This window comes from Aspergillus neoniger (assembly GCF_003184625.1).
Source record: "Aspergillus neoniger CBS 115656 unplaced genomic scaffold BO87scaffold_4, whole genome shotgun sequence".
NCBI lineage: Eukaryota > Fungi > Ascomycota > Eurotiomycetes > Eurotiales > Aspergillaceae > Aspergillus > Aspergillus neoniger.
Genome location: NW_020291132.1, coordinates 462,206 through 488,569, shown reverse-complemented (window position 1 = coordinate 488,569; position 26,364 = coordinate 462,206). Strand labels below are relative to the sequence as shown.

The 26,364-nt window shown below is 52.0% G+C and overlaps 11 protein-coding genes across 11 annotated transcripts; 5 read left to right on the top strand and 6 right to left on the bottom strand.

Moving 5' to 3' along the window:
• The first annotated feature begins 1,360 nt into the window (after window positions 1-1,360).
• On the top strand, window positions 1,361-4,531 carry BO87DRAFT_163319 (putative arsenite resistance protein Ars2). The gene is made up of 3 exons (XM_025618264.1): window positions 1,361-1,557; window positions 1,641-3,655; window positions 3,711-4,531. Exons 1-3 carry the CDS (start codon window positions 1,455-1,457, stop codon window positions 4,341-4,343), a joined length of 2,751 nt encoding a protein of 916 aa, XP_025483673.1. The 5' UTR covers window positions 1,361-1,454; the 3' UTR covers window positions 4,344-4,531.
• Window positions 4,532-5,038: 507 nt separating this feature from the next.
• BO87DRAFT_373085 (uncharacterized protein) lies at window positions 5,039-6,430 on the bottom strand. Its single transcript, XM_025622448.1, has one exon. The coding sequence runs from the start codon at window positions 6,260-6,262 to the stop codon at window positions 5,168-5,170; it is 1,095 nt and encodes a 364-aa protein (XP_025483672.1). The 5' UTR covers window positions 6,263-6,430; the 3' UTR covers window positions 5,039-5,167.
• A 1,081-nt stretch (window positions 6,431-7,511) lies between these two features.
• Window positions 7,512-8,202, top strand: BO87DRAFT_163281 (uncharacterized protein). Its single transcript, XM_025618262.1, has one exon. The coding sequence runs from the start codon at window positions 7,688-7,690 to the stop codon at window positions 8,036-8,038; it is 351 nt and encodes a 116-aa protein (XP_025483671.1). The 5' UTR covers window positions 7,512-7,687; the 3' UTR covers window positions 8,039-8,202.
• Window positions 8,203-10,468: 2,266 nt separating this feature from the next.
• Window positions 10,469-12,910, top strand: flbB. Its single transcript, XM_025618261.1, has 6 exons — window positions 10,469-10,604; window positions 10,716-11,024; window positions 11,372-11,452; window positions 11,511-11,598; window positions 11,657-12,205; window positions 12,261-12,910. Exons 2-6 carry the CDS (start codon window positions 10,943-10,945, stop codon window positions 12,721-12,723), a joined length of 1,263 nt encoding a protein of 420 aa, XP_025483670.1. The 5' UTR covers window positions 10,469-10,604; window positions 10,716-10,942; the 3' UTR covers window positions 12,724-12,910.
• A 1,369-nt stretch (window positions 12,911-14,279) lies between these two features.
• BO87DRAFT_350827 (bZIP transcription factor) lies at window positions 14,280-15,255 on the bottom strand. The gene is made up of 2 exons (XM_025621099.1): window positions 15,063-15,255; window positions 14,280-15,009 (listed from the first exon to the last, which is right to left on the bottom strand). The coding sequence occupies exons 1-2, from the start codon at window positions 15,247-15,249 to the stop codon at window positions 14,309-14,311; spliced, it is 888 nt and encodes a 295-aa protein (XP_025483669.1). The 5' UTR covers window positions 15,250-15,255; the 3' UTR covers window positions 14,280-14,308.
• A 260-nt stretch (window positions 15,256-15,515) lies between these two features.
• On the bottom strand, window positions 15,516-17,554 carry admA (ADAM family of metalloprotease ADM-A; the record flags this gene model as incomplete). The annotated part of the gene is made up of 5 exons (XM_025624640.1): window positions 15,516-15,541; window positions 15,657-16,174; window positions 16,234-17,188; window positions 17,391-17,411; window positions 17,497-17,554. 5 exons carry the CDS (start codon window positions 17,552-17,554, stop codon window positions 15,516-15,518), a joined length of 1,578 nt encoding a protein of 525 aa, XP_025483668.1.
• Window positions 17,555-18,076: 522 nt separating this feature from the next.
• BO87DRAFT_455748 (putative short chain dehydrogenase/reductase) lies at window positions 18,077-19,098 on the bottom strand (the record flags this gene model as incomplete). The annotated part of the gene is made up of 3 exons (XM_025628685.1): window positions 18,077-18,788; window positions 18,841-18,906; window positions 18,959-19,098. The coding sequence occupies 3 exons, from the start codon at window positions 19,096-19,098 to the stop codon at window positions 18,077-18,079; spliced, it is 918 nt and encodes a 305-aa protein (XP_025483667.1).
• Window positions 19,099-19,536: 438 nt separating this feature from the next.
• On the top strand, window positions 19,537-20,616 carry BO87DRAFT_350820 (alpha/beta hydrolase; the record flags this gene model as incomplete). The annotated part of the gene is made up of 1 exon (XM_025621098.1): window positions 19,537-20,616. The coding sequence occupies one exon, from the start codon at window positions 19,537-19,539 to the stop codon at window positions 20,614-20,616; it is 1,080 nt and encodes a 359-aa protein (XP_025483666.1).
• A 380-nt stretch (window positions 20,617-20,996) lies between these two features.
• Window positions 20,997-23,076, bottom strand: BO87DRAFT_326504 (eukaryotic translation initiation factor 3 subunit D). The gene is made up of 2 exons (XM_025620151.1): window positions 22,766-23,076; window positions 20,997-22,702 (listed from the first exon to the last, which is right to left on the bottom strand). Exons 1-2 carry the CDS (start codon window positions 22,971-22,973, stop codon window positions 21,150-21,152), a joined length of 1,761 nt encoding a protein of 586 aa, XP_025483665.1. The 5' UTR covers window positions 22,974-23,076; the 3' UTR covers window positions 20,997-21,149.
• A 1,080-nt stretch (window positions 23,077-24,156) lies between these two features.
• Window positions 24,157-25,088, top strand: BO87DRAFT_373081 (hydrophobin family protein). Its single transcript, XM_025622447.1, has 3 exons — window positions 24,157-24,804; window positions 24,865-24,926; window positions 24,975-25,088. The coding sequence occupies exons 1-3, from the start codon at window positions 24,522-24,524 to the stop codon at window positions 25,014-25,016; spliced, it is 387 nt and encodes a 128-aa protein (XP_025483664.1). The 5' UTR covers window positions 24,157-24,521; the 3' UTR covers window positions 25,017-25,088.
• A 229-nt stretch (window positions 25,089-25,317) lies between these two features.
• Window positions 25,318-26,295, bottom strand: BO87DRAFT_455744 (GFA family protein). The gene is made up of 2 exons (XM_025628684.1): window positions 25,870-26,295; window positions 25,318-25,793 (listed from the first exon to the last, which is right to left on the bottom strand). The coding sequence occupies exons 1-2, from the start codon at window positions 26,053-26,055 to the stop codon at window positions 25,521-25,523; spliced, it is 459 nt and encodes a 152-aa protein (XP_025483663.1). The 5' UTR covers window positions 26,056-26,295; the 3' UTR covers window positions 25,318-25,520.
• Window positions 26,296-26,364: the final 69 nt, after the last annotated feature.

Sequence of the window (26,364 nt, the reverse complement as noted above, 5' to 3'; positions counted from 1 at the left end):
TGAAATTGGTATAGTGAATTCCGAGATAGATGATGCTGACGGATGTGCACTGTATTCATCGTAAGGCAGGCTTCGTATTGCTCCTCTTCTCAATCCTGCTCCCCCAGATCCATGCTGGTTCGATCTTCCCCTTTCTCCCAGTTTGGTGGTTCAATCTATAGCTGCGACTGAGCCGATAGCTTCCCTCGTCTCTATTTGCCACCCGTTGTTGGCATGATTTTACCAGCATCAGATTGCTAAAGAATCTGATTACCCTGAAACTCAGGGATCCGAGATGCCAGGTGAGTGAGATGACTTTCTTTCAATTTCCTGCTATAAGCCTGGTTTAGGGGGAATGAGAGACGAGGCGTACATACCGTTTTATGAATGTATCTCCATGTTATTTATTGATTTGACGAAGCGGCGACCAAAAGGCAACCCGGGGGCGCTATGCCCGGTCGGGACTAGGCGGGACTCCCTTCTCCGGCGCTCCAGCCTCACTCCCCAATCCTGTCTCTCTCCTTCGCTGCTTTCCCTTCCCTCTCGCCTTCTCTCCTCCTTCCCTTCTTCTTCTTCTCTCTCTCTCTCTCATCTCCCTCTGACTCCCTCACAAAACTTCCTTTTATATATCATCACGCCTTGCCCGGTGATTAGTCCCGGTCTGTTGCGATTTCCGTCTATATCGTCTGATCTGCTCAGCTCGGATTGGACTTAGTACTCCGTCCATCATCTTCGCATCTCGTTGGATCTCCAATTCTCTCCTCTTAAGGCTTCTCTTGTAGGTCGCCTGCCTTGCCATTCAATCCTCTCTCTCATTCTCTCTCTTCTCTCTCTATTGTGTTCAGTCAATTCCATTGCAGCGCCCTTTTCTCTCATCGTCCCCTTGCCCCTGCTCAATTATCTCAGTCCAACCTTCCCCTGTCATCCATCCAATTCACTTGGATCCGCGCCTCACTTGTGCTTCGTCCCGTCTCTTTTTCTTTACTCAAAACCTCATCTTGGACTCCCTCCTTTTATCGTCGCGCCATTATTGGCTCGCACCACACTCCGTACTGATTGATCAACTACTCTCTATTGTCTACCTTGTGCCCTCTCTTTTCTCTCGTCTTCTCTTGGCCCTCGCGAGCGCACTTGCGTTTCATCTTCTCAGTTTCCGGGTTCGCCCTTGTCATCGTTATCCAGAATCATGCCTTGTCTATCTCTTCCATGGCCGGCCCCCGGCAACCAGCTTCATTTGCATCTTCTTCTTGCCCAACTCGCCCCCTAACTCTGCTTCGTCAACGTCCAACCCACCCGGCACTTTTGCACACGTGAAGGACTTGCTCTAATGTTGATCATTTCGGATCTTAGCTTACGCCTTCTGTCCTTACCGTCCTGGGCGCGACCCACGGCCATTGTCTGGTAGCCGGCTCCGATTCTCTCCGTTACGACCTACAAGAGCTCCGGTCGACGCGATTTTACATAACCTCGTCCCCATGGACTCATATGAGAGTTACGGGTCCCCCGGCAGGAGCCGGGAAGCTGGCGATCCCTATGCTTCTAGGGTCCCAGTGGACTCATACCGTCGCAGGTCACCTGGTAAGTTTTTAGCTCCTAGACTACCATCCGGATGCTCTCGGTCTGGTCATGGCCATGCAATCTAACCACTGGTACGTACGCAGTATCTCAGGATCGACGCCGAGCACGCGGTCGTTCTCGCTCACCCGTTATGATCGACCGCTACGAACCTTCTGATCGCCGTGCCTCGCGAGACGACTATTATGCTGCCTCTCGGGAGCATGCCGGGCGTGACCGCGAGGACCGTCGCCGTGCGCCTTCGCCGAACGTTGCCAACATCGACCGCTATGTCCCAGGACAAGATTCTGTCAAGCGCCCTCTTCCCACCAATCCGCTTCCGAACCCTTTAACCCTGGAGTTTCAAGTGGGGTTCAATTGGTTTGCCGAATGGTGGCGCGCGGAGCAGTCGATCAAAGAAGAAAAGGAACGCGCCAAGCACGGCGGTCGGCGTCCTTCTGATCGCGTCAAGGGGGAGCGGGAGGCTCGTGAAGACCGGGAAAGAGAGAGAGCACAGATCCAGGCGGCTTACGATTCATACAAGGTGAACCTTCAAGCGAAGATGGCCCGTGCTTTCGTCCAGCATCATCGAAACGAGGAGTGGTTCAGAGAGCGCTACGTTCCTGAGGTCAGGGACCCTCTTCGTCGTCAACTGATGGATTTCCGCATGGGCGCCTATCAACAATGGGAGAGAGACCTCGAGAGTGGTCTCTTTGATGAGTTCACGCTTGAAGGCATTTACAAGAGTGAAAGTGACGGGGCAGGCGGTGTCATTGAAAAGGAAGAGGGCGAAACCACCGCGGTTGGTGAAACCCTGGGTGTTCTGGACTTGCTCCCAGCAAGAGGCGGTGACTTGCGTGACGAAGCTCTGTCTCAGTCTGCCCTCTTGATCAAGACTCTAGCGCCCAATGTTAGCCGCGAGAAGATCGAAGAGTTCTGTAAGGAGCATTTGGGTGAGGAAGATGGTGGATTCAAGTGGCTTAGTCTCAGTGACCCCAATCCGTCGAAGAAGTACCATCGGATGGGATGGATCATGCTCCATCCTGCGCCTGACGTCGAGGTCGTCGAGAGGGGGGATGGAAGGGAGGAAGAGGGTGAGGAAATGGAACATGATCACGCGGCCAATGGATCGGGGACACAGACTGCTGCCGAGAAGGCGCTTGAAGCAATCAACGACAAAACGATCCATGATCCTGTTCATGGTGACTTTGTCTGCCACGTGGGTGTTCATGTCCCGCCGTCGCAACCCCGTAAGAAAGCCTTGTGGGATCTCTTTTCGTCGCCAGAGCGGATTTCACGAGACCTGGAGCTGGCAAGGAGACTGGTGTCGAAGCTCGATGATGAGATGGGAGCAGGTGCTGACGGGTTCTCCAAAATCGAAGAGCGAGTCGAGGAATTGCGCGGCAAAGGCTGGCTTCAGCCGCCTGTCACGGGGCCTGTCAGTGTCAAAAAGAGAAAGCCCGACTACGATGCCGATGATATTGATGAAGGCGAGGCAGAAGAGGGCGAAGAACAGGAAGGATGGGAAGACGACGAACTCGATGATGAGGAGCTCTTGGCCAAGAAGAAGAAGTTGGATCTGATGGTTGAATACCTTCGCCGGGTCTACAATTTCTGTTTCTTCTGTGTCTTTGAGAGTGACTCTGTGCATGAGCTTGCTCGTAAATGCCCTGGTGGACATCTCCGTCGACCCCGGGCCGGTCTCACGACACAGTCGAAGGCTGTGGCCCGGGCTAGCGCTCTTGGGCAGCCGTTCCCTGTCAAAAAGAAGGAACCTAGTGAAGAGGGCGAGGAGCAGCCGCCTGTATCGGAGGAGAAGCGGCCACAGCGTTTCAGCTCCAAGACCGAACAACAGCTTCAGCGTGCATTCAACTGGGTCAAGACATTCGAGGACAAACTTTTGCAGATCCTTGAGCCAGAGAATGTCGATATCGGGAAGCTGGGTGGCAAGCCCGTTGAAGACGCCTTGGAGGAAGAGCTCGCAAAGTATATGAAGCAGGAGGATGAGTCCAAGTATCGCTGCAAAGTCCCTGAATGCACCAAGCTGTTCAAGGCGGAGCATTTCTGGCGTAAGCATGTCGAAAAGCGTCATACCGAATGGTTTGAGAACATTCGCAGTGATGTAAGTGATACTCCTGTAACGTGTTCCGTGCGGACGAATACTCATGATGATACAGCTCGCTCTGGTCAATGCCTACGTTCTCGACCCTGCGCGGATTGCTCCTTCGCGGTCCGACGCTAATAGTAACGGGCATTTCCCTCTTAACTCTGGTCAAGGCCAGACCGGTACACCACGTGGTTTCAGCCTAGCGTCAATGCCGCCTTACCTTGCAGGCAGCGGAAATGTCCCCCCAAGCTTCCAGAGTGTGCCAGGGTCGGGAGTACCCGGATTTATGGGTGTTAATAACCCCTCGTGGAGTGGTAATGGAATGGTATCTGCAGACGGCCCAGGTTTGCATCAACCAGGCGTCATGCGCCGTGGCGGCGGGCGTTATAATAACCGATCAGGTCCTTATGACAGACGTGGCAATCGGCATGGCGCCCCAGGCACTGGAAGCGGCCGTCTGAGCCCCGTCCGTGGCATGTCCAGCATGTATGGATCTGGTGGTCGCCTGCCGGCCAGTTCTGGACCGCCATACATTCCCCCTGGACATCCTGCCGCCGCCTTGGTGGGAGCCAGCGGCTTTGTCGACGCCGGTGCCGGTCAGCAAGGCATGGGCCCGCGCGAAGCCGTACAAGGTCGCAGCCTCAAGAGCTACGAGGATCTCGATGCGGTCGGTGGCTCTGGCAGCGGAGAATTGAACTATTAGACATCTATAACAGAAATTTCCTCCGTGCAAATGGCGTTCACTGGTCTGTCGTTCCTGCATTTTCACAAAGCCAGTTACATACTTGATGTCTCACCGCATATGCCGTGCATTGATCCGTGTCTGTCATACTTCATCTTTTTCGTACATGAGCCGAAATTGTCTCCTATCAATTTCCAATTTCTTTGGTTCTTCCTTCTCCTTTAACCGTTCTTATCGACGCTTCTCGTCTATCCAAACGTGAAACATGAGCTCGGCTGAGATTGTGCCTAATTTTCTTTTATCTACAGAATATGGCGTGTTTCCTTGTGCCCTCATGCGGCCACGAGTTGGCTCTGTGACTGCTACTTAACTATTTCCGGGATGCCGAAACAGCTGCATGCTCTTTTCTCTCGTTAGCTTCCTTCGTTTCGTTTTCTGGTCTTGGCGTCCCTCGGATTGTACCATAGTATCTATCTTATCTATCAGCTCGATATTTTCGTACCATAAGCTCAATGACATATGGCCAGTTACACGCATTCTTTGTCTTTCTCAGCGCATTGGACTGATGTATCCTACCTTCGATGAAGCGAATGGGCTTTTATCTATATTCGCAAAAGTAGTAGCCATTAATTAGTACTCTTACGATTTCTATAGAAGTACTGCTCCGCGTGAAATTATAAGTAGTACTATACAGAATGACAGGTCCATATACAGCAGTAATTTTGAAAGAGTATGTACATATCCAGTGCATCGCTGATGCTCCATGAGTATAGTAGTATTATTTATACACTACGAAGAGAAACCCCCCAAAGGTATTGGGGGATAGCATCCACCCATCATGATTCCTACGGCATCTGAATCACGACATCATCTGCACTATCACGCCACTGCAGTCCCATCCTGCGAACGCGCCGCTCACTCGCCAGGAATAAGAGAAGGTATATATGAGAAGCTATCTCGCCCCATGCGTAGACCTTCAGGGTTACTGGTCTTGTTGGTTTCTCCACCCCACCATCTTCGAGTCCATTCTGAGGCGACGACGCAGATTTATCTGAGCCATCATCCTCCAGAATGCACCAGACACCCCAGCCAGCGCGGCCTTCTTTGGCGATGAAATCCGTTAGGAAGGTCCAGAAGCGCGTGAAGAGTGGCATGTCCCAGGTGGTGCTGGAGGGTGGCTTTGGGTTTAGGGTGTTCGTGAGATTGAGGCGGAGGTACCAGTGTCCTCTTTCGAGGTTGTCCAGGGGGCGGGTTTGTTGGAGGGGAGTGTATGTGCGGGTGGGGTTGAGGCGGGTGGAGAGCATTTTTAGGGTCGGGGTGATGTGGGTTGTGAAGGGGTTTGTTGATATGGGAGGTGGGTTTGGTTTGATTTCTAGGGGGAGGTGTAGGGTGATGTCTTTTAGTGTTTGGGGGGCGGCTTCTCTGGTGGTCTCGTTGTTTGGTGGGTTGAGGTTGTTGAGATGCTCGTCCGGGGGTGTTGTACCGATGGCTGGTGGAAGGGAGTCTAGACGACTTCGCTTCGTAGGTAGGTCATTCGTATCAGTCGATTTGCGACGAGGTGTTGGACTTGGTTGGGGAAGGGCAATCTCCTGCAAGTCGACTGGCTCCGGGGGAATTCGCTCAGGCTGAGAATCGGGAATGACACTCAGGGGGGTTCCGAGCGAGTCCTTGTCATGTCGACTTGGTCGCTGGGCTGGTGAGGCTGCTCCAGGGTCTGGAGGCTTGAGTGTAGAAGAGCTGGCATTGGGTTCTTCCTGGGTATAGGAGGGACCGGCTTCCGTTACAGCGGGGATGGCTTCGCTGTCATCAGATCGTAAGGTTATGAGCTGACGAGAGAAGGGTTGAAAAGCGAGGATCGCTTCGACTTGAGCGCGGTAGCCGGCATCATCTGCCACGGTGCTGGGGGCGGAGATGTGGACGAGCACTTCGGATTGTTGCATGGCATCGGAGGGGAGGTTGATAATGAGCCTGGACCGACATGGTGGGGCACTTGACTATCGGTGCAGACGTTTCAGTTTAGGCGGGACAAAGTGCCCTTTGCCCTGAGAGCAGAGAGGAACTATAGTAGCCTAGATTAGATGAAGGATGGAGTTGGAAGAGAGAACAATAGACAGTAAAGGCAAGAGGGGGAGAAAGAGCAGAGGGGAAAAGCACATGATAGGCGGAAGCATCGAAGATCACGAGTCAGGGCGGCCTGAGGCGCGATCCCGATTGGGTGGACTGGCGGCCTTAGGCTGCCGATCCGCTCGATAGTTTCCGCGCCGTCCAAACAACTTCTCCTCTTCACTGAGCTCAGACGGGTCTCTGCTCAACCTCGTCCTCCCTTAAGATCCTCCCTAATCTCGATCTGATCCGGCTTCTCGGGGAGCTTCGTCGGCGATGATTCGGTCTTTAATCTCAATTGGGCCCGTGGTCTGTTGGTACTTGGTAAGCTAACTACAAGTATCTTGGTTTGTGATCCTGTTCGGTGATCGTCGTCGTGCGCCTAGCCTCGGCTTATCATTGATGGATTGGGACAATAATCGTGGACAATTGAATAGTGGCCATGCTCAAGGGTGCCAGGACCACATCTTGGGTGATGTGATAATAATGGCGATTAGAGTCTATACCATTGACGAGCTATCTATCTTTTCCAAACCAAGGTGTTCGAGGCTTCGAGCCACCATTATCGCTACCCACCTGGCATTTTGACTCTAATTCGAACGTGTTTATCCAATAGCCGGAAGTGTCTTCCAGCCTTCAGAGAAATGACCGTGCACTACCCAATGGGTAGTACGGAGTACCCTTGGTGTTGGTTGGGGGGTGCTCTGTGCACTACGTATGGGCTCGCATGGTGGGAGAACCCCTCGGGGACCAGGAATTCAATGTTCACGAAACCTGCAGCAGACAAAGAGGGACAGAAAAAGCAAAGAGACCCCGGAAAGGGGCGATCCCGGTCAGTTACATCACCTCCATTTGCAGGGCGCGCGCGTGTGTGTGCACTATCCCATCTGTAGGTCTTATGCGGGAATAACGCGGTAGTTATGAGGTACAATGAAGCAACTCCGACACTTGATCAACGAGCGCGCAACCTGCTTACCTGTCCGGGCAAAGAGCGACGAAACGTCGACCGACTGGCACGATCACGATGGGATCGAGTGGCATCTTCGCCTCCTCTCCCTCCCCCCCTTACAGTGGAATAACCACCGCGGCAGGAGCAGGAAGGTGCATACATCCAATCATCCACTAAGCTCCGGATGTAGGTACCGCACCGAGATAGTGTCCACTTGACCACCTCGCAACCCGGCAGCTCGCGCATGCTTATTCCTAATGACGCAGCACAGCCGGAGCGTTGGGGACAGTAGATTTTCCTGTGCCTGCCACTAATGAATAATAAACGTATAGCGCTATCCTGGACCAGGCGACTAGTCCGAGGCTTCTGTGTGGGCAGTGGGGCTGATGGGCCCGTTGAACACGGACTGGTGAACCAGACAGGCCCTAAAAAAACGATTGTGGGTTTGCAAACGAAGAAAGTTAAGCCCAGAGCAGGATCGATACCCCCTCAAAGGAATCATGCAGTGTCTATGGGAATCCTGTGGATGGTCAGAAGGTGGAGGGAGAGCAAAAAAAAAGAAAAGAAGAGAAAAAAAAAAGCAAAAAGGGACAGGCTCGACGGTAGATCAACCAAGGAGAACCTGTTTTCCCAAACCCATCGGTCCGGGTCGCAGCGAAATTAAGTCAAGAATGTTACACACGGCGCCTGCCTCTATTCTGAGATGTCAATTGAGGGATGGCAAAGGTGGGTAGAAGGGCAGGACTTTTTGGGGGGGGGGGTGGTGGAAGTAGTCCACGGAGGCTGACGGAGCACTACTACCGGGCGACAGGCGACAGGTAAGAATGGTTTCTGGTACGACAGCCGGGGGGACAATCGATCGAACCGCCGGGCCAAAGAGATGCGCCATATATCAGATTCGTGAGCACTTTTCCTTTTATTTCTTTCCATCTCCTTTTCTAATCACTCCATTTTCTGACTTGCGTCCCTCTGATCCTCTGAGTGCATGAGGCTAGGACTGAGGTAGAATGGGAGAAGATTGTATAAAAAAAAATAGAAAGGAGGAAGTAAAAAATAATAAAGGTAATAATAAAACCACTTACAGTAGCACCTAATGGATCGGGACAGCAGAGAGACGAACCATTGCCGCGGATTTAGTGACGATGATGAGGAGGATGATGAGTACGGAAGTAGTAGCACGATTGATTATTGACGATGCAGCGAGGATCCCAATTCACAATTACTCGGAGGGGGGAGAGGCCAGCAGAGACAGGCAGACGTGAGGGGCGACGACGATTCAGAGGAGGATAAAAAAGAAAAAACCAATAGCCAATAACCGCCGAGTGACTGGATGCCTGGCCGATCACACCCGGTTAGTTGTTGTTGCTTCACTCCACACGGGCAGATGCTTTTCTTCTTATTCTCTGAGTTCTTTAGACAGGAACACGAATAGTGAATAATTGAATGATCACTCATTATCTGGTTTCTCACTTATGTAATGTTTTTTTTGTGTGAGAGGGATGGAGAGAGAGTATAGTGCAGTAAGGTTAAGCTGGTTGTGTAGCCCATCGAGTACTACATTAGCCGTAGTACTACTAATACTAAATACTAAAGCCGAGGCGAGATCGGGACAGCCAGAAAAGAGAGAGAGAAAGACAGAAGAGAGAAGAGAGAAGAGAGAAGGAGGGAGGGGGGGTGGAGGGAGAAGCTGCACTAGTCTGAAACGGGCCGGGGAATGTGTGAACTGTAAGGTACACCCTCTTTGCTGTCTCTCATTTTCTGACCTCTTTTTCTTTTTATTTTTTCCCCCTCTGCACTGCTGCTTTCTGTCCCTCTCTTTCTCTCTCTCTTTTTGGATGAGCATTTTTGGGGTATGATAATTATTATCATTATTATTTTATTCTTTCGACCATTCCCCTTTTCACTGTGAAGTTTAATTCCTTTTGATCTCTGTATGCTGTATGCTGCTGGATTTATTTTATTTTTCAACAATTAATAATCATGGTCGATATTTGATTTTCTTCGTGGTTATCACATTTATTCATTTAATCATTTTGGATTTTCTTTTCATTTCTTTTTTAGATTCTGCAAATTCACGATCAATTCTGTCACGGACCAATCCATTCCCTTCCCTCCTGTACAATTCCAATTAAAATCTGTGCCTGGATCTATTGTGACTACTAGTGGACGCCCCGGGTGCATGGCAGGCACCAACCACTACTAAGTTGATGCTGCTGCTACTACTACTACTACTACTACTACTACTAGACTGTAACTAACTAACTAACTAACGCCGTGTGCCTGGCCTTTGCGCCGACCGCTGGGAGTGTCTCTGCTGGGTCCGTGAAGAAAAAGGGAAGGGAGATGCACGCAACGAGCCAATAATGCTCGGGACCGCTAGAAGGCTTGACAGGGTCTCCCCCGTCGATATAACGCCGGCTCGCCTACGGATGACCAACTTAACTTCGGGTCCCGAACGAGTCGATACTTACTACTTACTATCGTCGCTCTCCATTCATCCAAACCGAAACTAGTCGACTATCCAGGACAGTAGTGGGTGTCCACTCACTCACTCACTCACTCTTCTCTTTTCACTCTTTTTCACACACACACTCTCTCTTTCACTGACTTGCCACAAGAGTATTATTCTGTCTCTTTCTTCTCTTCCCTCTTCCTCCTCTTTCTTCCTCTTCTTCCTCTCACTTCTTCCCTCCCTCTCCCTCTCCCTCTCACTCTCTCCACTCACCCTCATACTATCTATCTATCTACTCTTTCCATTTCCTCCTCCACCATCTCTCCCCCTTTCAACCTGCAGCTTCAAGTCTCAACTGAAACTCGCCCTTTTCTGACACACCCCATACTTCCATCCAATCCATCCGTCAACTCCCGCCCACCACTCCCGCCGCACCCACTTTCTCCTCTCTCCTACCTTACCTTACTTACCTACTACCACTACCACTACCAAGAAACCACAAATCAACATACCAAACTCAACTTAAACATTTATCCACCTTTGAACCCACGGACGGTAAACGGGCAACCGGGCAAACCTTCCAATTAATCAATTAATCGATATTATTGCCTGACCGTTTTCCCACACCCCGCCAGCCTATTTCCCATCTGCTCCATTCAGATCTCTCCTTTTCCCCTGGTCCAGAGCTCGTGTGGTGGCTCCCCCCCTCCCCCCCCCCCCCCCCAAACTCAGGTCCCCATCGGCCGCGCACTTTCGGGGAAAACGTCCGACCCTGCCGGTGCGTATATCTTGTTCCCCAACGGTGAAAGACGCTTGGACTGGAAAAAAAAATAGAGGAATCCACTTGACTACCAAATCAAAATCCATTTTAAGGCTGACAACGGTCCAGATTGATTGATTGATTGAATGAATCTCGCTTTCATTTAATCTGCTGTCGGTTCCTCCTCCTCCACCGTCTAGTCCCATCGAATCCTTTCTCTCTCTCTCGCCCTCTTCGCTTCCCCTCATTCTTCCCGCCTCCGTCCTCCGCTTCGTCGGTGTCCTCCGTCGGCCATCTTCTGATCGCGCCGGTCGCATTTCTCCCAATCACCCTCTTTCTACCTCATCACAGCCATCATGACTTCCATAAATGGTGGTCCGATGTCTGTGGACCTGAGTGCGGGCAATCGCCAAACCATGACACCAGAGGCTATGCCAAGTAAGTTCCCGGCTTCCTTTGCCCTGGAGACCTCGCATTGCTTGTATACCTGTGGTGATACGATTGGCGCCCGTTTTCATTTCATTTTATTTTTTTTTGGGGGGGGGGGAACATGTGTGTTGGATACACAGAGCATCCCGGATGGGGGAAAGGCTGCAGTCGGCACCGTTCGCTTGTAACCTACCGTTTCTTGATTCTGTCATCTGCACTGCCTGCATGTTGTATGACGTGATGTGCTGTACCTACATGTCTTTCCTCATTTCGTGATATTCTGTTGCTTGTTGTGTCTTGCATCGCTTTGCTGCGGAGAGGATCCCGTCAATTGCCCGCTCTGACACTGCATGCAGGCCAACCCAATTCCAGACCCTCGACAATCGGGGCCGACTTTTTCAAGTTCTTCAGCGGCACACAGAAGAAGGTTACTCGAGGTTTGTACTACTCTGTGTTCTCTCTTGTCCGCACTCGTTGTAACCGACTCCCTTCTAGATGGTCAACCGGCCAAACGACGTGGTCCCAAACCCGACAGCAAACCCGCCCTTACCAGACGACAGGAATTGAATCGCCAGGCTCAGAGGTACGTGGCTCTCCCGTCTCTGCATTTTATCTAGGAACAGATGCCAACGACTGTTTAGAACTCATCGCGAGCGCAAGGAACAATATATACGGGCGTTGGAAACGGAGGTGTCGCGGTTGCGAGAGGCATACACACAGGAGATTTCGGCGGCCAACTTGACGGTGGTTCAACACCGGGATATGGTGCAGTCGCTATCGGACGAGAACACCATCCTGAAAGACATCCTCACGGCCCATGGCATCAACTACGAACCCGAGCTCGAGCGGCGCAAGGCTGAACGACCCACGATCGGCTATCAGTCTAGCCCATTTGCCAGCAGTAGCACGGGATCGCAGCCCACCGGCGTTGCTCCTTCCAATCCCTCAACGAACAACATGTACACCACACCCCCGACCACCGTCTCCGCAAGCTTGAGTCCGATCACCACGGGGATCGAGCAGATTGATGTGTCGTCGAGCGAGATGTCACCACCGCAAGGGCCGTATCAGGCTGCCCCGTGTGACGCCCTCGCGACGCTCGACCAGATCGCGCCGGTGAGCCGGGCACCGAGGCACCCATCGGGCATCTTTGAGGAGCACCCCCAGCTGCAGATTGACTTTATCTTGACGTACGCCCACCAACTCTTTGTCTACCGGAGGATTGTATGACTGACTGCTGTCTAGATTGGAATCGCCGTGTCGCGAACATACCGACTATCTCTGCCGCCGATCGATCACGGAAGCCGATGACGAGGACATGCCATTCTCGGGTCATGCCTTGATGGCGACCTGCCCGCCGCCCAGTTACATCGCCACCACCTCGAATGAACAGACTTATCCGCACAAGACCTACGACCTCCCTCACGCCAATCTGTCGACCCTTCTCAACCTCAGTCGGCAGCTCGTGACGGACGGACAGATCACGCCTATCATGGCGCTGCAGTGTTTGAAGAACCACGAGCTCTACCGCAGCCTGACCAAGGACGACGTCAAAGTGATCATCGAGACGCTGAACACCAAAGTGCGCTGCTACGGCTTTGGCGCGGTGGTGGAAGATTTCGAATTGATGGACTGCCTGAGCAGTGTTCTCGGAGCCAAGGTCGAGGGCGCCCTTTCCCATCCCGGCGATGAGATGATGTATTCGTGAGCTGATGGCAGAAGCGGGCGATCTGGATGGAGTTAATGAGGTGATTATTTGGGTTTGGGTACTGTTCTAACAGGGTTTGCTTTGGCGAGGTGTATATAAAAGCTCTGGGAGCAAGGCTGTTCTTTTCTTCTGATTCTCTTCTTCCTGTGGGGTTTAACCGCCAGAGCGCACTGGCCATACAACTTGTTAATTTTGAGTGTCTTCTTCCTTCCTTTTCTATCAGTGTTGGATCTTGCCCAGTTGATTTAAGCTATACCACCCATTAATCAATAATCACGAGAACCACGATGCTACTACCAATAACACATATATATATACACCAACCCACCATATATCTTCAATCCCACAATAAACATAAAACATAACATAACAATCACACAGAAATAGTAGTACCTCCCCTAATCCTCCCCACCACCTCCCTCACCCTCTCCCACTCCCCATCCCTCAACACCCTCCACACCCTCTCCAACTCATCAGCCTCCTCTTCTCCCAAACTCTCCCCATTTTCCAATCTCTCAATCAGTAAACCCCCGTCCTCTAACACATTACCCTCACCCATTAAATCCTCATGATTCTCATGATTATGTTCATGATCATATTCATATTCATGATCATTAATCTGCTGTCGTAGCCGATTCACCTCCCCCCTCAACTCCGCAATCATCTCCGCTTGCGCAATCGCCTGCCTGTCTTCATCCGGCACGGCGTATTTACATTCGTGCGCGATGTTCCGCGCACTGCATGTTTCGCATGGTTGGAGGCGGTTGCACTGGTTGCCATCCCCCCGGGAGGGGGGGGGTGGGGGGATTGGTTAGATTGAATGGATGGGATGGATGGGGAGGGGGAGGGATGTACCTTGACTTTTCGGGTTCGGCATGGGAGGCAGGATGCCGTAGGGCGGGATTTGGGACGGTGGGGGAGGGGGGTGGGCATTATTCTTTTTTTGGCTTCTTTTGTTTGGAGGGGGGTGTGGATGTTGGGTGAAGTAAGTGAGTGATTGTTGGAGGTGGATTAATTAAATGATTAGAATTTAGTGGGTTAGTTAAGTTAGTAGTCAATGGACGGGAATGAGTAATCTAACCTTGTTTGGTTTGGTTTGGTGGCGTGGTGTGGTGTGGCTTTGGTACTGGTTCTAACTATGGTATGAATAAATGAATAGGTTGTCTAAAGTGAATTGAATGGTTTGTAGTATTTATGCAATTGGTTCAGATATATTGATTTGGAATTGATGTTGATATTTGTATATAGTATATATGGTTTGTAAGGTTGTTGTACTATGTCAGTTGTTGGAATTTGGTGAAGTTGTCAAACTATAACTCTAATCTCTATTTGTAGTTAAGTTGTGGAATGTGGTGACTAGTGGTATGGTATATGGAGGGAGTCAATAATGTGTCATATTCTCCTTTTAAGGTATATACCTGCTACTTTCACAATAAGTTATTTCATTCCACCCAACTCCCCTTGATTTCCATCACACCCTAATCTACCATCCCATCCAATACATCAACCCAGCATGCTATGCCATGCCATCAAAAAACCAACCTCCCCTCCCCCCTCCTACCCCTCCAATAATCCGTACTCCTCCTCAACCCCCCCCCAACCCCATCACCACCCACCTCCACTTCCCCAAAAACGCCTCGGTGACCTCCCAATTGCACGGATCCCACGGCACGCCCCACACCACCAACGTCGCCCCCGAGTTGCGGGTATCCCAAAACGCCATGAGATCCCGACACAGCTCGTCCTCATCCAGGTAGCCCGTCGCTGCCGCGACAATCAATCTGTCCCGCATCTCGGGGAACGGGAAGAAGTCCAGCCAGGGGTGGTGCGGGATGAGGCGTTGGAGGGGCGTGGGGCGGAGACTTTCCGGGAGGGTGGAGATATCGATGAGGGATGGGGTGTTGGTGTTGAAGATTGAGAGGGCGTCGTCGGGTCGGAGGTGCGCGGGTGTCATGCCCAGTAAGCGGATGTTGTCGTTGATGGCTCGGTGGACGTTGAGCCGGGAGAGACTCAGCAGGTGTTCGAGACGGGGGCTGTTGGTTAGGTAGCTTTGGATGGCGAGGGTGGTGAGGGTTTCGTGGACGTGGGGGATGTTGATGGTGGTGGGGGCGAGGGGGCAGTGGTGATTATCTTCTTCTTTTTCTTCTTCTGGGGCTTTGTTTGGTGGTGATGATGTGGGGTGGTGGTGGTGGTGGTGGTGGTGGTGGATTAGGGTTTGGGTTTGAGTGGTGGATGTAGATGAGGATGAGGAGGAGGAATCCCCCGTAGTGGCTTTATGTTTCTTGCCTGGTTGATATGGTCAGATTAATAACCAACACTTGGGTTGGAGGAAGACATACGATAAGCCCGTTGATTCAACCGATTCTGCAGCCGACGACGGTGGATTTGATCGCTGACCCCCGTCCAATCGTCTTCAGGCGTCCAGAGATGTTCTAGCTGAGGCATCGGCCGGAGCGTCACAGTGTTTGATGTTGATGATGAAGGAGCTATCGGATCCATTTGGGGTGGTGGTTCGTGTCGAGACATGATGTGGGTTAGATTGGTTATTGGTGGATGCAAGTTGCTGACACGGCGGAGCTGCAGGCTTATTTATGCAGGGCTAGTCTACCAGTAGTTGACCCACTCGGGGAACGGTGATTCTTCGGTCTGAACGTTAATTTCTAGGCTGAAGTTCTGGAAATGTTGTTCTGATAGATAAGCCTGGGACGGTGGGGCATTCGTTTTCATGGATCGGGATTGATAGTTGTGGCGATTATTTTGTTCGAAGCGGGAAACTTAGAATCACTAAAAGTCTACTTATTTTGTTCCATACACATAGCTGTGTAACTATCGGTATATATGATTATTGACTTCTCTAGAGAGAGGAGGTTCGTCCTGTTTAGCCACTCTTCTCCTCCCACAACAACAGCGCCAAACAATAGCAATGATCATACCAAGAAGCAACCCCCCTCCAATACCAGCAGCCAGTCCAATAACCAGCGGTTCATATCCCCCTAACGGACGGCGGTCCTCACTACCTTCGCAGCGTCCACCTTGGCAACGCCCACTGCCACTATCGCATTGCGAGCCGTTTACCAATCGGCAGTTAACGCAGCAGGAATTGGAATTGTCCGCGCAGTTCTCACCGCAATCGCACTCCTCGCCGTCCTCGACGACAATGCCATTGCCGCACTCACCAGCAGGGGTACTTGGACCACTGATCGTGGGTCCGGTATCATTACTGCGCACGAGGCAGTCATCTTCTACCCTGCCAGAGCGAAGCAAGGAGCACACTTGTCCAACAGTGCAGGGCGAAAAGGACGTCTGATAGGACGTGGAAGATGGGTTCATGATATACTGTCCGCCGGCGTCGCAAGAGCTCGAAGACAAGGGGCAGCAATCCCCATTCGAAGTGGAGCAGGTCTGAGAGTCGCAGTCATGGGTCGCGCCGAACATGTGGCCGGATTCGTGGCTACACCCATATAACATAATCAGTATGGTCCAAAAAGTAGGATTGGTTAAGGGACGTACGCAAAAACCTGCCATTGATTGGAAGTCCGCGCCACTACATTTGCCCCGGAGTAAGTAGTGCAGAGCCCTCCCACGATGGACACACCCACCACGTTCCCGGTGGGACAGTTGGTCATCAGAGTCCAGTAGGCATTGGGGTCGTAATGCCAGCGTCGCCATGAGGCAAATTGCTGGAGTCGCCAGTCCAGATTCCCACTGGAGCAGCCGACATTCCATGGGGTGTCTCGCTGGGGTGTGTCGGGACATGACTCGTCGCTGATGGTGATGTTGCGGATGGCGAGTGAGATGTTCCATGTCCTTTCGTAGACCTCTGATGCGGTGTTCACCATGCTGATTAGTCCTCGGCGGAGCTCATCTGTGGATGAGAATGCGGCGCGGTAAGAGCAATCTGTGGCGAGTCCAATCAAAGCGACTCTCCGGGGCCGGGAGCATGTGTTGTCTTGGGTGGATTGGCGGGGGAAGACTGTGTTCTGAGACAGTGTGCCTATAGCATCTCCAGATGTGCTGATTTCCATGTGCGGAAAGGAGGAATTGGTCTGCGTGGCTAGGTTGATGTGATATTGTTGATCGAACAGCGTGAAGGCTCCGTCGAACAGCGGGCTTGTCCCATCCTGGATGAGATATATGCGTGCTCGTCCTGCCGGATGCCATGCAGTGCTGGAAGAATTTACCACGACGTCGCCCCGAAACACTCTTTCCCTGTCTCGATCGAGTGATTGGGGTTCCGTGCCGTTCAGATACTCGATATAAGTATCTGGGGCAAGAATATCCCGGTTCGGTTCCAATTGCAGCCGCACCGGGCCACCATGTCCAGGAACCCCTATAGTAATGTCCAGTTGGCCCTTGACCGAAGTAGTCCGGGATTGGGGGTGAAACACGACCTGCTCGAGTCGGGCTGCATATTCTGTGGCTGGGTTTCGAACCGAATGGCCTAGTAATGTAAGGATGATTCTCACTAGTAGGGTTAAATACATGTCATACCTAGAAAATTTCGAATTAAACTGAATGTGCACACCACCGAAGGAACATCACAGAAGATCCTCATGGCAGCTTTGTACTTCGATGCAGATCGAATGTATTAAGCCGCCCATGATGCGCTGCTTCTTTCATGATCCGTATATATACTCCATAATGAAGAGCCCTACCAGTAAACACACAGACATAAACATCGTAATGGGCTATACACATCATATCTAGGCAACAGAATACTCATCCTAAAGCAATAGATAGATGGTAGAGGCTGAGCTGCTATCTCCGACGCACGATCCGGAATGAGGTCAGTCCAGTAACCCAGGACTCCACCGCCATAAGCAGCACCCATTAGAGCTCATGATGCACTGCCACATAAGGGACATTTGTAATCATCCGACTCGAACCAGCATCCGGATGCAGATCGTGATGATGTCGACAGCATAGTCGTGAGAGAGAAGACCGAATGTGTTGCGTGGATGTGTATTCAGCCAAGCGTGCCAAGATCAATTGGGACTTCACTGGGCAGTGCTAGCCTTACAAAATGATGTTGCCTGAAATTCCAAGTCATTCTAGAAGACACACCCTGAATGAAGAAGTTGTGAGAGACAGACACAAACACGGACAGCGGAAGAAGATAAACTTGGCTGCTATCCGGCACTAATGCATCTTGCTTACGCCAAGCCAGACCCGCTCTTCACCAATCCATCAATCATCATCCGGGATGCTATGGAGCTAGACCCTTAACCATGGAAGGACACCAACCCTGGTTGATGCTATCTCCGGCCTCGGCCTCAATTATGGTCCCATGCGATTATTGTGAATGATGAATGCCAAACATAACATGTTCAATAACTGCCGACAATCTACCGAACTACACAAACAGCCCTGCCTCCACCGGGGCACTGCAAATCTGCATCTCCTGCACCTCGCCCAGCAGCGCATCATCCCCGAAATCCTCCAAGTCCAAATCCATAAACCCCTTCTCCCCCCACTTCCGAGCCGTCACAAAGAACGAATGCCCATTAACCCTCCCATCTGCCACGATCCTCAGCAGGCAGCGTCCTGCATCCTCCGCTGTGGCAAACTCCACTCCTGCCCGCTTACAGTGTGCAAATGCCTCCTCGGACAAAATCCCGGTGTGCACATACCACGGGCTAATCACATTGACTCGGGACCCGTAGTAATATGCCGTCCGACGCAGGGAATGCATGATTCCCCGCATTGCCCACTTACTGGCACAGTACTGCGGCGAGCGTGGCACATCGAGGAACGCCGCGCCAGAGCCGATGAGGATCAGGCAGGTATCTTCTTGCTCTGGGGTAGGTGTGGTTCCGTTCTGGCGGATGAAGTGGTGCATGGCTAGTTTGGCTGTGTAGAGAGGGCCTTTGATGTTGATGTCGATGATGCTTAGGTCTGGTTCGGGTAGGGAGTCCGGTCCTGGCTGGAAGATTTCATCTACGCGGTGGATGCCGGCGTTTGCAACCACGTAGTGGATCCGGTTGCTTGGAGAGAAGGTGACTGCTGCTTCGAAGAGACGTACTTGGTCGGTCCAGGTGCCGGTTGAGCAGGGGATGAATTTGGTGCTTGGGGGTTGAGTCAGCGTAGGGGATGATGGCAGCATTGGGAAGAAGTTACCCTGGTAGCTCGGCTTCAAGTTTCTGGCCTTTCTGTGTGTCGATGTCACCGATACAGACGTAGACGCTGTCATTGAACTTGCGTTAGCTGTGAAAAAAGGAAGAGGCGAGAGACATACCCGGCTGCGACGAGAGCGCGGACATAGGCTTCACCAAGGCCGTTGGCACCGCCTGTGACGATGGCGGTTTTGCCTGCCAAGGAGCTGCAGTCTGCGTCCTGGGAGCAGTCGACTGGGCCAGTGTGTACGTAGGGCGGCATGATGAAAGCGGAGAGATGTCCGTTGTCTGTCTTGGAAGACGGAAGAGAAGGACAATCGGGGGATGCCTTTATGTGCTTGCGAAGTGGGGAAGCAGTGATGTCCATGGATCAATGTAGCATGGATCAGACAATTATACAGTCTAAAGACTTCCAGACAATAACCAACCATATCAAACCGTTGCAGTAGGTAGCTTACGCCCCACAGTAAGCAAGTCGCATCAGCATGACGAGGCCCAGAGATTATCTACTTCTCAACTCCATCCAGACATGACAATGCCCCTGACGAATACCACCATCACGCAACGAGCCATCACAATATTTCAGAGACAATGGTTATAAAAGCCAAGTACTCACCTACTTCAAGAACCACAAATCATCAACACAACCATCCAACTACCAATCCAAATCCTCAAAGCCACTCTCAGCTTCTGCATCACCATGAAACTCCCAGCACTCCTCCTCGCCCCAATCCTGCATACAATATGCACCACCGCGCAAAACCTCTCCTACGGCGCCGACAACTTCTACCGAAGTAACCTGGTAACCCTGCAACCAGTGACCTTCCCAACCCAATACCAAACCCTCATCGCCGGCAACCTCTTCATCCCCAACAACCTCACCACCTCCACCCCATCCCCCGCCATCATCGTCGGCCACCCCATGGGCACCGTAAAAGAGCAATCCGCCAACCTATACGCCACCAAAATGGCCGAACGCGGGTACATCACCTTATCCATCGACCTCCCCTTCTGGGGCAGCAGCACCGGCACCCCCTGCAACGCCGTCTCACCCGACCTCTACGCCGAAGCCTTCAGCGCCGCAGTCGACTACCTGGGCAGCAACACCACCACCATCACCACCATCCCTTCCATCCCCAACCCAATAGCCATCAACCGCAACCGCATTGGCGTCATCGGCATCTGCGCCAGCGGAGGCTTCGCTCTCAGCGCGGCCAAAATCGACCCGCGCATCAAAGCCATCGTCACCGCCAGCATGTACGACATGGGCATCGCCAACCGCCAGGGTCTGCGCCACTCGCAGAACCTCACCCAGCGTCAGGAAGTAATTGCCTCCGCCGCGCTGCAGCGCTGGCCTGAGTACGAGCACCCTGGCGGAGCGACCAATCCCATTGGATATACTAGCGGCACGCCGAACACCCTCACGGCTAATGCTAGTGCCGTGGATCGCGAGTTCTATGACTTCTACCGCACGGTGCGTGGCGAGTTTACGCCGCTGGGTTCAACCCCGGAGTTGACGACGCATCCGACGGTGACGAGTAACTTGAAGTTCATGAACTTTTATCCCCTCGAGGATTTGGTTGTCATTGCGCCTAGACCTGTGCTGTTTATTTCCGGGGATCAGGCCCATTCGAGGGAGTTTAGTGAGAATGCATATAGGGGGGCTAGTGAGCCGAAGGAGTTGTTGTGGGTGCCTGGGGCTGGGCATGTTGATTTGTATGATCGTGTGGAGTTGATTCCGTGGGAGAGGATTGAGGGGTTTTTTGGAAGGAATTTGTGAATATAATTGGTGGTGAGGGGATAAACGGTGTGGTGGAAGGGGGAGGGATATGAGGTTGTAAAGTAATTGTGGAGGATGAGGATGGATGTTAGGGTTAGTAGATGGGGGGAGTTCTTCGGAATACGAGTATATTGTTGTGGAGATGGTATGCTGTACATTATTGTAGATGTATGAATGCTTTGGAAGGACTTTATCTATGCTTGTTTTTCAGTTGCACTTTATTGACTTCATCCACATACCGCTGTGCCTAGAGTGAAGAGGGGTGAGAGTTCGAATTGTTGCGTAGTTCTGTTACTTAGTTGCTTTTGCAGTCTTTTGTGATGTGGGGGTCTATAAGTGTCTGGTTACGTGTATGTACGTTAGGTAGAGAAATGAATCTACTAGACTGCATGCGTCGTGCGATTGAATTATAATCTGTAGAACATAATGGACAGACTCTATGTTGAGACGTCGTTCGTAACTAACTTTTGAAAGCAAGGACAATCAATATGCACATGAGATAGATGAAGATAAGATCATAACGTGGCTTCCGTTTACTCATCAGCCTCCTCCTCAGCACCCTCCTGCTCCTCACCAGCGACCTCCTCTTCCTCGTCAAAGGTGGTAGCAGGGACGCTGTACAGACGCAGCACAGGACGGTTGGGGTCCTTGATGAGGACGTACTTGGTGACCTTGTCCTCATCCTCATCGGCATCGAGGGCACGGATACGGTCAACAATAGTACGGACGATACCCCAACCGTTGCTGAGGTTCAGGTTCATCTGGGCAGCCAGATCACGGGGCTTGTAGCCGACAACACCGAGAACGACGTGGCCAGCGGCAGAGCGGGGGTTAGCACGGGAGACGAAACCCAGCTTCATGCCGTCAGCCTTGGCGAGGATGGCCTGGGTGGTCCAGCGGGCGAGCTTGACGCTGTTGTTCTTCATCTCGGTAGCGACAACGGCACCACGCTGAGACCAGAGCTTGCTGCGCCAGTCGAGAGCGCCACCGGAGCCCTGGGCCTTGCTGTCGAACTCGTTGAGGGCCTTGACGAGCAGCTGCTGGTCCTCGCCGTTGACGGGGTTCTTCATGAGGGCGTCGACCTCGGTACGGACGATCATGTTGACGGGCTCGTCGTCGCGCTCCAGGGACAGGTCGAAGCGGCGGTACTTGTAGGCCTTGGAGGCGAGGGGCTCGGTCTCCTCGGCGGCGTTGTAGAAGGGGTTGGGGTGAGCCAGGGAGACCTTGCTGTCCTCGGACTCGACGACGGTCTGCAGGGCGAAGTTGTGGTTGATGAAGGTGGCTTCCATGGCCAGGGCGCTGGGGGTGTTGATGGCATCCTGCTTGTTGGCGGAGTCGGCCAGCTCAAGGGGAGCGTCGGCGGCGTTCTCGTTGACGGTGACCAGGTCCAGGGAGGCGCCTTCGCGCTTGTCGAAGTAGATCTTGTTGCCCTGGTGGACGATGACAATGTCCCAAGAGTAGACACTGCGGGGGGCGCACATGAGCATGGACAGGATATCCGAGGTGGCAAAGATGGTGGCCTCGTTCTTCTCGGCCAATTCCTGGATGACGGGGTCCTGGGTGGTGGTGACGTTGTAGGCGGCACGGTCGAGGGACTGGAGACGGCGCTCGGCGTTCTTGACAGGGGCCTTGTCGTAGGACCGGTCGTAGTGGTAGAGGAAACCGTACGAGTCGACGTCCTCACCCTCGGGGGCCTCGAGGTTCAGCTTGGACAGACGGCTGAAGTCAACCTCCTCCAGCATGTTCCAGTCGGGGCGGACGTTGACCGAGGGCTCACGGGTGCGCTGGGGCTTGTCGTAGTCCTTCCAGCCGAAGCGACGGCCACGGTTGCCACGGCCGCCAGAGCGGTTATCGTAGTAGCGGTCACCACCCTGGCCACGGCCAGCACCCACACGCTGGAAGCCGGCGCGACCACCGCGCTGAGCACCACCGCGCTGGGCGCGGCCACGGAAGACGGTACCACCGCCACGGCCGAAGGTACGCTTAGCGGAGCTGCGGGTGTTGTCGACAACGGAGAAGGAGGATTCATCTTCGGCGACCTGGACGGCGAACAGGCTGGAGGAACCGGCACCATAGACTTGCTGGTCTGGAGGAAACAGAGTTAGTTACTTTGTCTTGGCTTGGCTGATATATTAGGATAATGGTATACCTCTGTAGTTGCGGTTGTAGGCCTGGCGACCGGCACGGTTAGGGTCCTTGGACTCGGCAGTCCAGTCAGCCATACGGCCCAGCTTGTCACCCTTGGAGAAGGGAGCGTAGGGGACGCCCTGCAGCATGTTGTCGCTGGCGGTAGCGGGGCCCCAGGTGTCTTCGGCCGGCAGAGCGGCGACGATGTCTGCGATAGAGATGGGAGCCATGGTGTCTGACTTAGGGATGGCCCTCAGGTAATAGGAATTATAAAGGAAAGAGAAAAAAACCCAGCGGGGAGAGTCTGGGGAAGATGGGAGGGGAGGATCGCAGACGGCGGATATTGACCGACTTGGGCTTCACTTTCGACTTTGCACTTTTTGTGTCGCGAGTCTGTGGCGCAACAAGTCTTGGCACGAGCCGCATGCACCGCCACAGATACGATAACAGTCAGGTGACTGCATAACAGCTATGCAATGATCACATGTGTGCTGAGTAATGCAATAATGCATTATCTGTTATACACGGTATCCACCGTTCTCCAGGGGAATTGCTTTTTGTCTTATCATCATCCAAATTCAAGTTATGCCCGCTTATCTCTCATGTAATTAAATGCATGACAACATACTTGATAGTTCGACAATGAATTTACTAATTGCTCAACTAACTATTGGCTTCCCCCATCCCTCAGTCCGGTTAAATCTCCGATCCCATGCGAACTCTATTTCATCCGGTGAACATGTCAATAGGATCTGCTATCTGAGCGCTTGGCTCTTTACCCAATGTGGATTTACGTAAAGGATCGTCTATCAGTGCCCCCAATTGCAAGGCTGAGAGTGATGTTTCTATGATCCAGCTGAGATCGGGGTGTTCGATCAGGGATTGAGGCTCGATGGGTCCTGTCTGTCCCTGTCCATGATCGATTCTCGGTTGCTGGCCGGGAAGCATCAAGACTGGCTAAGACTGCCTTCCCTTGCGATATTAGCTACGAACTTCACTAGTACCTGGGGATATGCGACCTGGATGCAGTGAAACGCTCTTCTAGACCTCCGAGAAGCAACTAGTCCTTCTATTGCTTGTTCTCAATTTCTGTCCGGCTATCGCGCATGCATCTTGTCCTTGGATGGCCAGGGTTGTGTCTGATTCGCCACCAGAATGAGGGCTACTTTGGTTCAACTGATAAGACGACGTTCCTTGACAGGCAGGCGCTTTCCAGCTGGTCCCAGATTCCGAACTATTGGATTCTAACTCTCCCATGCAGGTACGTTCTTCCCCAGAATGGGGAATGATCGATCGACTTCTCCACAGGGTCCCTCGCTTGCAGCGGTACCTGCAGGGGAACAAGGTGCCACAGACTATGACCGGGCGTCCTTTGTCCGGAGATCCTTCGGCTTAGATTTCCATACTGCAGCTTCCGGAAACCGGCCACAATTCTTAGTTTGCCCAGAATCGATCTATCCCAATGCGACTGGCTTTTGAGGCAATGTCCATCGGTCCTCTCAACCGAGTGTGACTGAACGAATGACTCGAGATAACCATCAGGCATCTGATTGGGAATTTCCATGGAACTATACAACTTTGACGTTCAGCTCAATGCCATGATTTGAATTTGATCCTTAGTAATTGACCTCTGCTCAAACCTATAAAGGACGCCTGACTTCCTCTACAATTCCTCCAACATCAGACAGAAGCTGAACACTAGAATACATAGACATTCTTCTACAATCCCAGCAACGCTCATTCTCCTGCATCTTTGCAAGTCCATCACCATCATCACAATGCAGTTCACCACCGCTCTCTCCATCCTGGCCATCGCCACCACCGCCGTGGCCGTCCCCGCCGCCCAGGACAACACCGCGTCTCTTGAGTCTCAGGTGAAGGAGGTGGCCGCTCAGCGAGGCACCTCTGATGGCACCATCAGCACCGTCACAGAGGCGCAGTGCGTTCCTCCCATTCTGTGCTGTGGCTCCCTGACCACCCCTCTTGACCCTCTTGTCGACCCTATTCTTCTGGACCTGGGCATCGATGCTTCCAACATTGTTGGCTCCATCGGTCTTCTTTGTACGTTACCAGCTACTCTACTTTTCAAAATTGGATGTCTGTTTACTAACGAGGATACAGGCAAGGACTACGACGACAGCTGCACGTCGGAACCTCAGTGCTGCACTGAGATCAACCTCTTGGTAAGTTTTCTCCTACGGAGGGATGATGTCAGGCTAACGACAGTGTAGAACGGTCTTCTGGCTCTCGGATGCTCTACCCTGGAGCAGTAAGTAGTTGGACCTATGGATTCAGGGCTAGTCTGTATGGAGGGGGCTGTACTATGATTTGATATTAATTTTGTCGGGCCTATTGAGTCCGCCTGTTAGCGATACTCAATTTAATAGCATATATGAACTTTCTTCTCAGCATTGCTTTTACTTTTAAACATAATTCGTAGAGGAATGGTGCATTAATGCTTAAGGATGAATAAAGAAAACATCACTCTGATCACATTTACTAGTCATCATTGTCACAGCAATCAAGCTTAATCCGTTCCCCGTCTACTATATGACAGTGACACAATTGTCTTCCCTCTATTGATATTTCTGAAGTCGTATTTCCAAGATATGGCAACATCAATCTCGAGTATACTAACCATCTATACACACTCCACTCTCCCAAAAAAAAAAAAGAACAAAAACCAAGGATATCATCTCTCACTCACAACGCCCTCCAATCACCCCTCCTCTCTACCAATAATCCACAACCAACCCCAACCCTCAGAGAGACAACCACTAATGCGTCTCCAAAACCTGCGTCCCCTCCACCACAGGCAAATACTCCCTCCTCGCCTTACACCAAAACTCGACCTCAGGCCTCCACTTCCTGCCCGCCTCCCCATCCATCGTGCCAGACGGCACAACCACAAACCCCTCGGCCCGACTACTCGTCACATACACGGGGGATCCACAGACGCGACAGAAGCGTCGTTCCAATGTACTTCCGGAGTCCACTTTCGTGTCTTTGAAGCTTTGGATGAGTGATTCGCCGGATTTGATGGTTAGTTGCTGACACGGCATTAGCTTAGAAGATTAAAAAGATGTGTTGATGAGAGGGAGATTGTGGGGAGGGAGTGGGACTAACAGATTCTTTCATAAAGCTGTTGGCCATGAAGCTGGACCCTGTGAATTTCCGGCAGTTTTCGCAGTGGCACATTACTCGTTTCATGGGTTCGCCGGTTACTTCGTATTGGATGCCGCCGCAGAGGCAGCTGCCGGTGATGGGTTCGGGGGTGGTGGGGGTGGATGAGGTTGAGGTGGTGAGATCCATGGTTATGGTTGTACTAGTGAGGGGTGGTTATTTAGGGTTGGATTAGATTGGATTGGATAGGAATAAATGTAGAATAGTACTGGGAATCGCGGTAGGTATATATGGAGAACGATGGAAGAAGTAGCTGACAAATAAGCTTACTAGCAAGTCTGGCTGATTAATGCTGACTTGAGTGCCATGGCGATTTTATTTCCGCTTTTATGGGGAATGGATAGAATAGATAGTAATATTCTACATGAGTCACTCACTGTATTTGTGTCAGATATAAGTCATATGGTATTCAATATATCTCATCCAGATCAATGGTTC

Coding starts and splice junctions, on each gene's coding strand:
- BO87DRAFT_163319 (XM_025618264.1), top strand. CDS start 1,455: ATGGACTCATATGAGAGTTACGGGTCCCCCGGCAGGAGCCGGGAAGCT. Junction 1,558..1,640: donor ATACCGTCGCAGGTCACCTG/GTAAGTTTTTAG, acceptor GTACGTACGCAG/TATCTCAGGATCGACGCCGA. Junction 3,656..3,710: donor TTGAGAACATTCGCAGTGAT/GTAAGTGATACT, acceptor ATGATGATACAG/CTCGCTCTGGTCAATGCCTA.
- BO87DRAFT_373085 (XM_025622448.1), bottom strand. CDS start 6,262: ATGCAACAATCCGAAGTGCTCGTCCACATCTCCGCCCCCAGCACCGTG.
- BO87DRAFT_163281 (XM_025618262.1), top strand. CDS start 7,688: ATGAATAATAAACGTATAGCGCTATCCTGGACCAGGCGACTAGTCCGA.
- flbB (XM_025618261.1), top strand. CDS start 10,943: ATGACTTCCATAAATGGTGGTCCGATGTCTGTGGACCTGAGTGCGGGC. Junction 11,453..11,510: donor ACAGAAGAAGGTTACTCGAG/GTTTGTACTACT, acceptor ACTCCCTTCTAG/ATGGTCAACCGGCCAAACGA. Junction 12,206..12,260: donor CAGATTGACTTTATCTTGAC/GTACGCCCACCA, acceptor ACTGCTGTCTAG/ATTGGAATCGCCGTGTCGCG.
- BO87DRAFT_350827 (XM_025621099.1), bottom strand. CDS start 15,249: ATGTCTCGACACGAACCACCACCCCAAATGGATCCGATAGCTCCTTCA. Junction 15,010..15,062: donor GTTGAATCAACGGGCTTATC/GTATGTCTTCCT, acceptor CATATCAACCAG/GCAAGAAACATAAAGCCACT.
- BO87DRAFT_326504 (XM_025620151.1), bottom strand. CDS start 22,973: ATGGCTCCCATCTCTATCGCAGACATCGTCGCCGCTCTGCCGGCCGAA. Junction 22,703..22,765: donor CTACAACCGCAACTACAGAG/GTATACCATTAT, acceptor TGTTTCCTCCAG/ACCAGCAAGTCTATGGTGCC.
- BO87DRAFT_373081 (XM_025622447.1), top strand. CDS start 24,522: ATGCAGTTCACCACCGCTCTCTCCATCCTGGCCATCGCCACCACCGCC. Junction 24,805..24,864: donor TGGCTCCATCGGTCTTCTTT/GTACGTTACCAG, acceptor ACGAGGATACAG/GCAAGGACTACGACGACAGC. Junction 24,927..24,974: donor GCACTGAGATCAACCTCTTG/GTAAGTTTTCTC, acceptor ACGACAGTGTAG/AACGGTCTTCTGGCTCTCGG.
- BO87DRAFT_455744 (XM_025628684.1), bottom strand. CDS start 26,055: ATGGATCTCACCACCTCAACCTCATCCACCCCCACCACCCCCGAACCC. Junction 25,794..25,869: donor ACAGCTTTATGAAAGAATCT/GTTAGTCCCACT, acceptor ATGCCGTGTCAG/CAACTAACCATCAAATCCGG.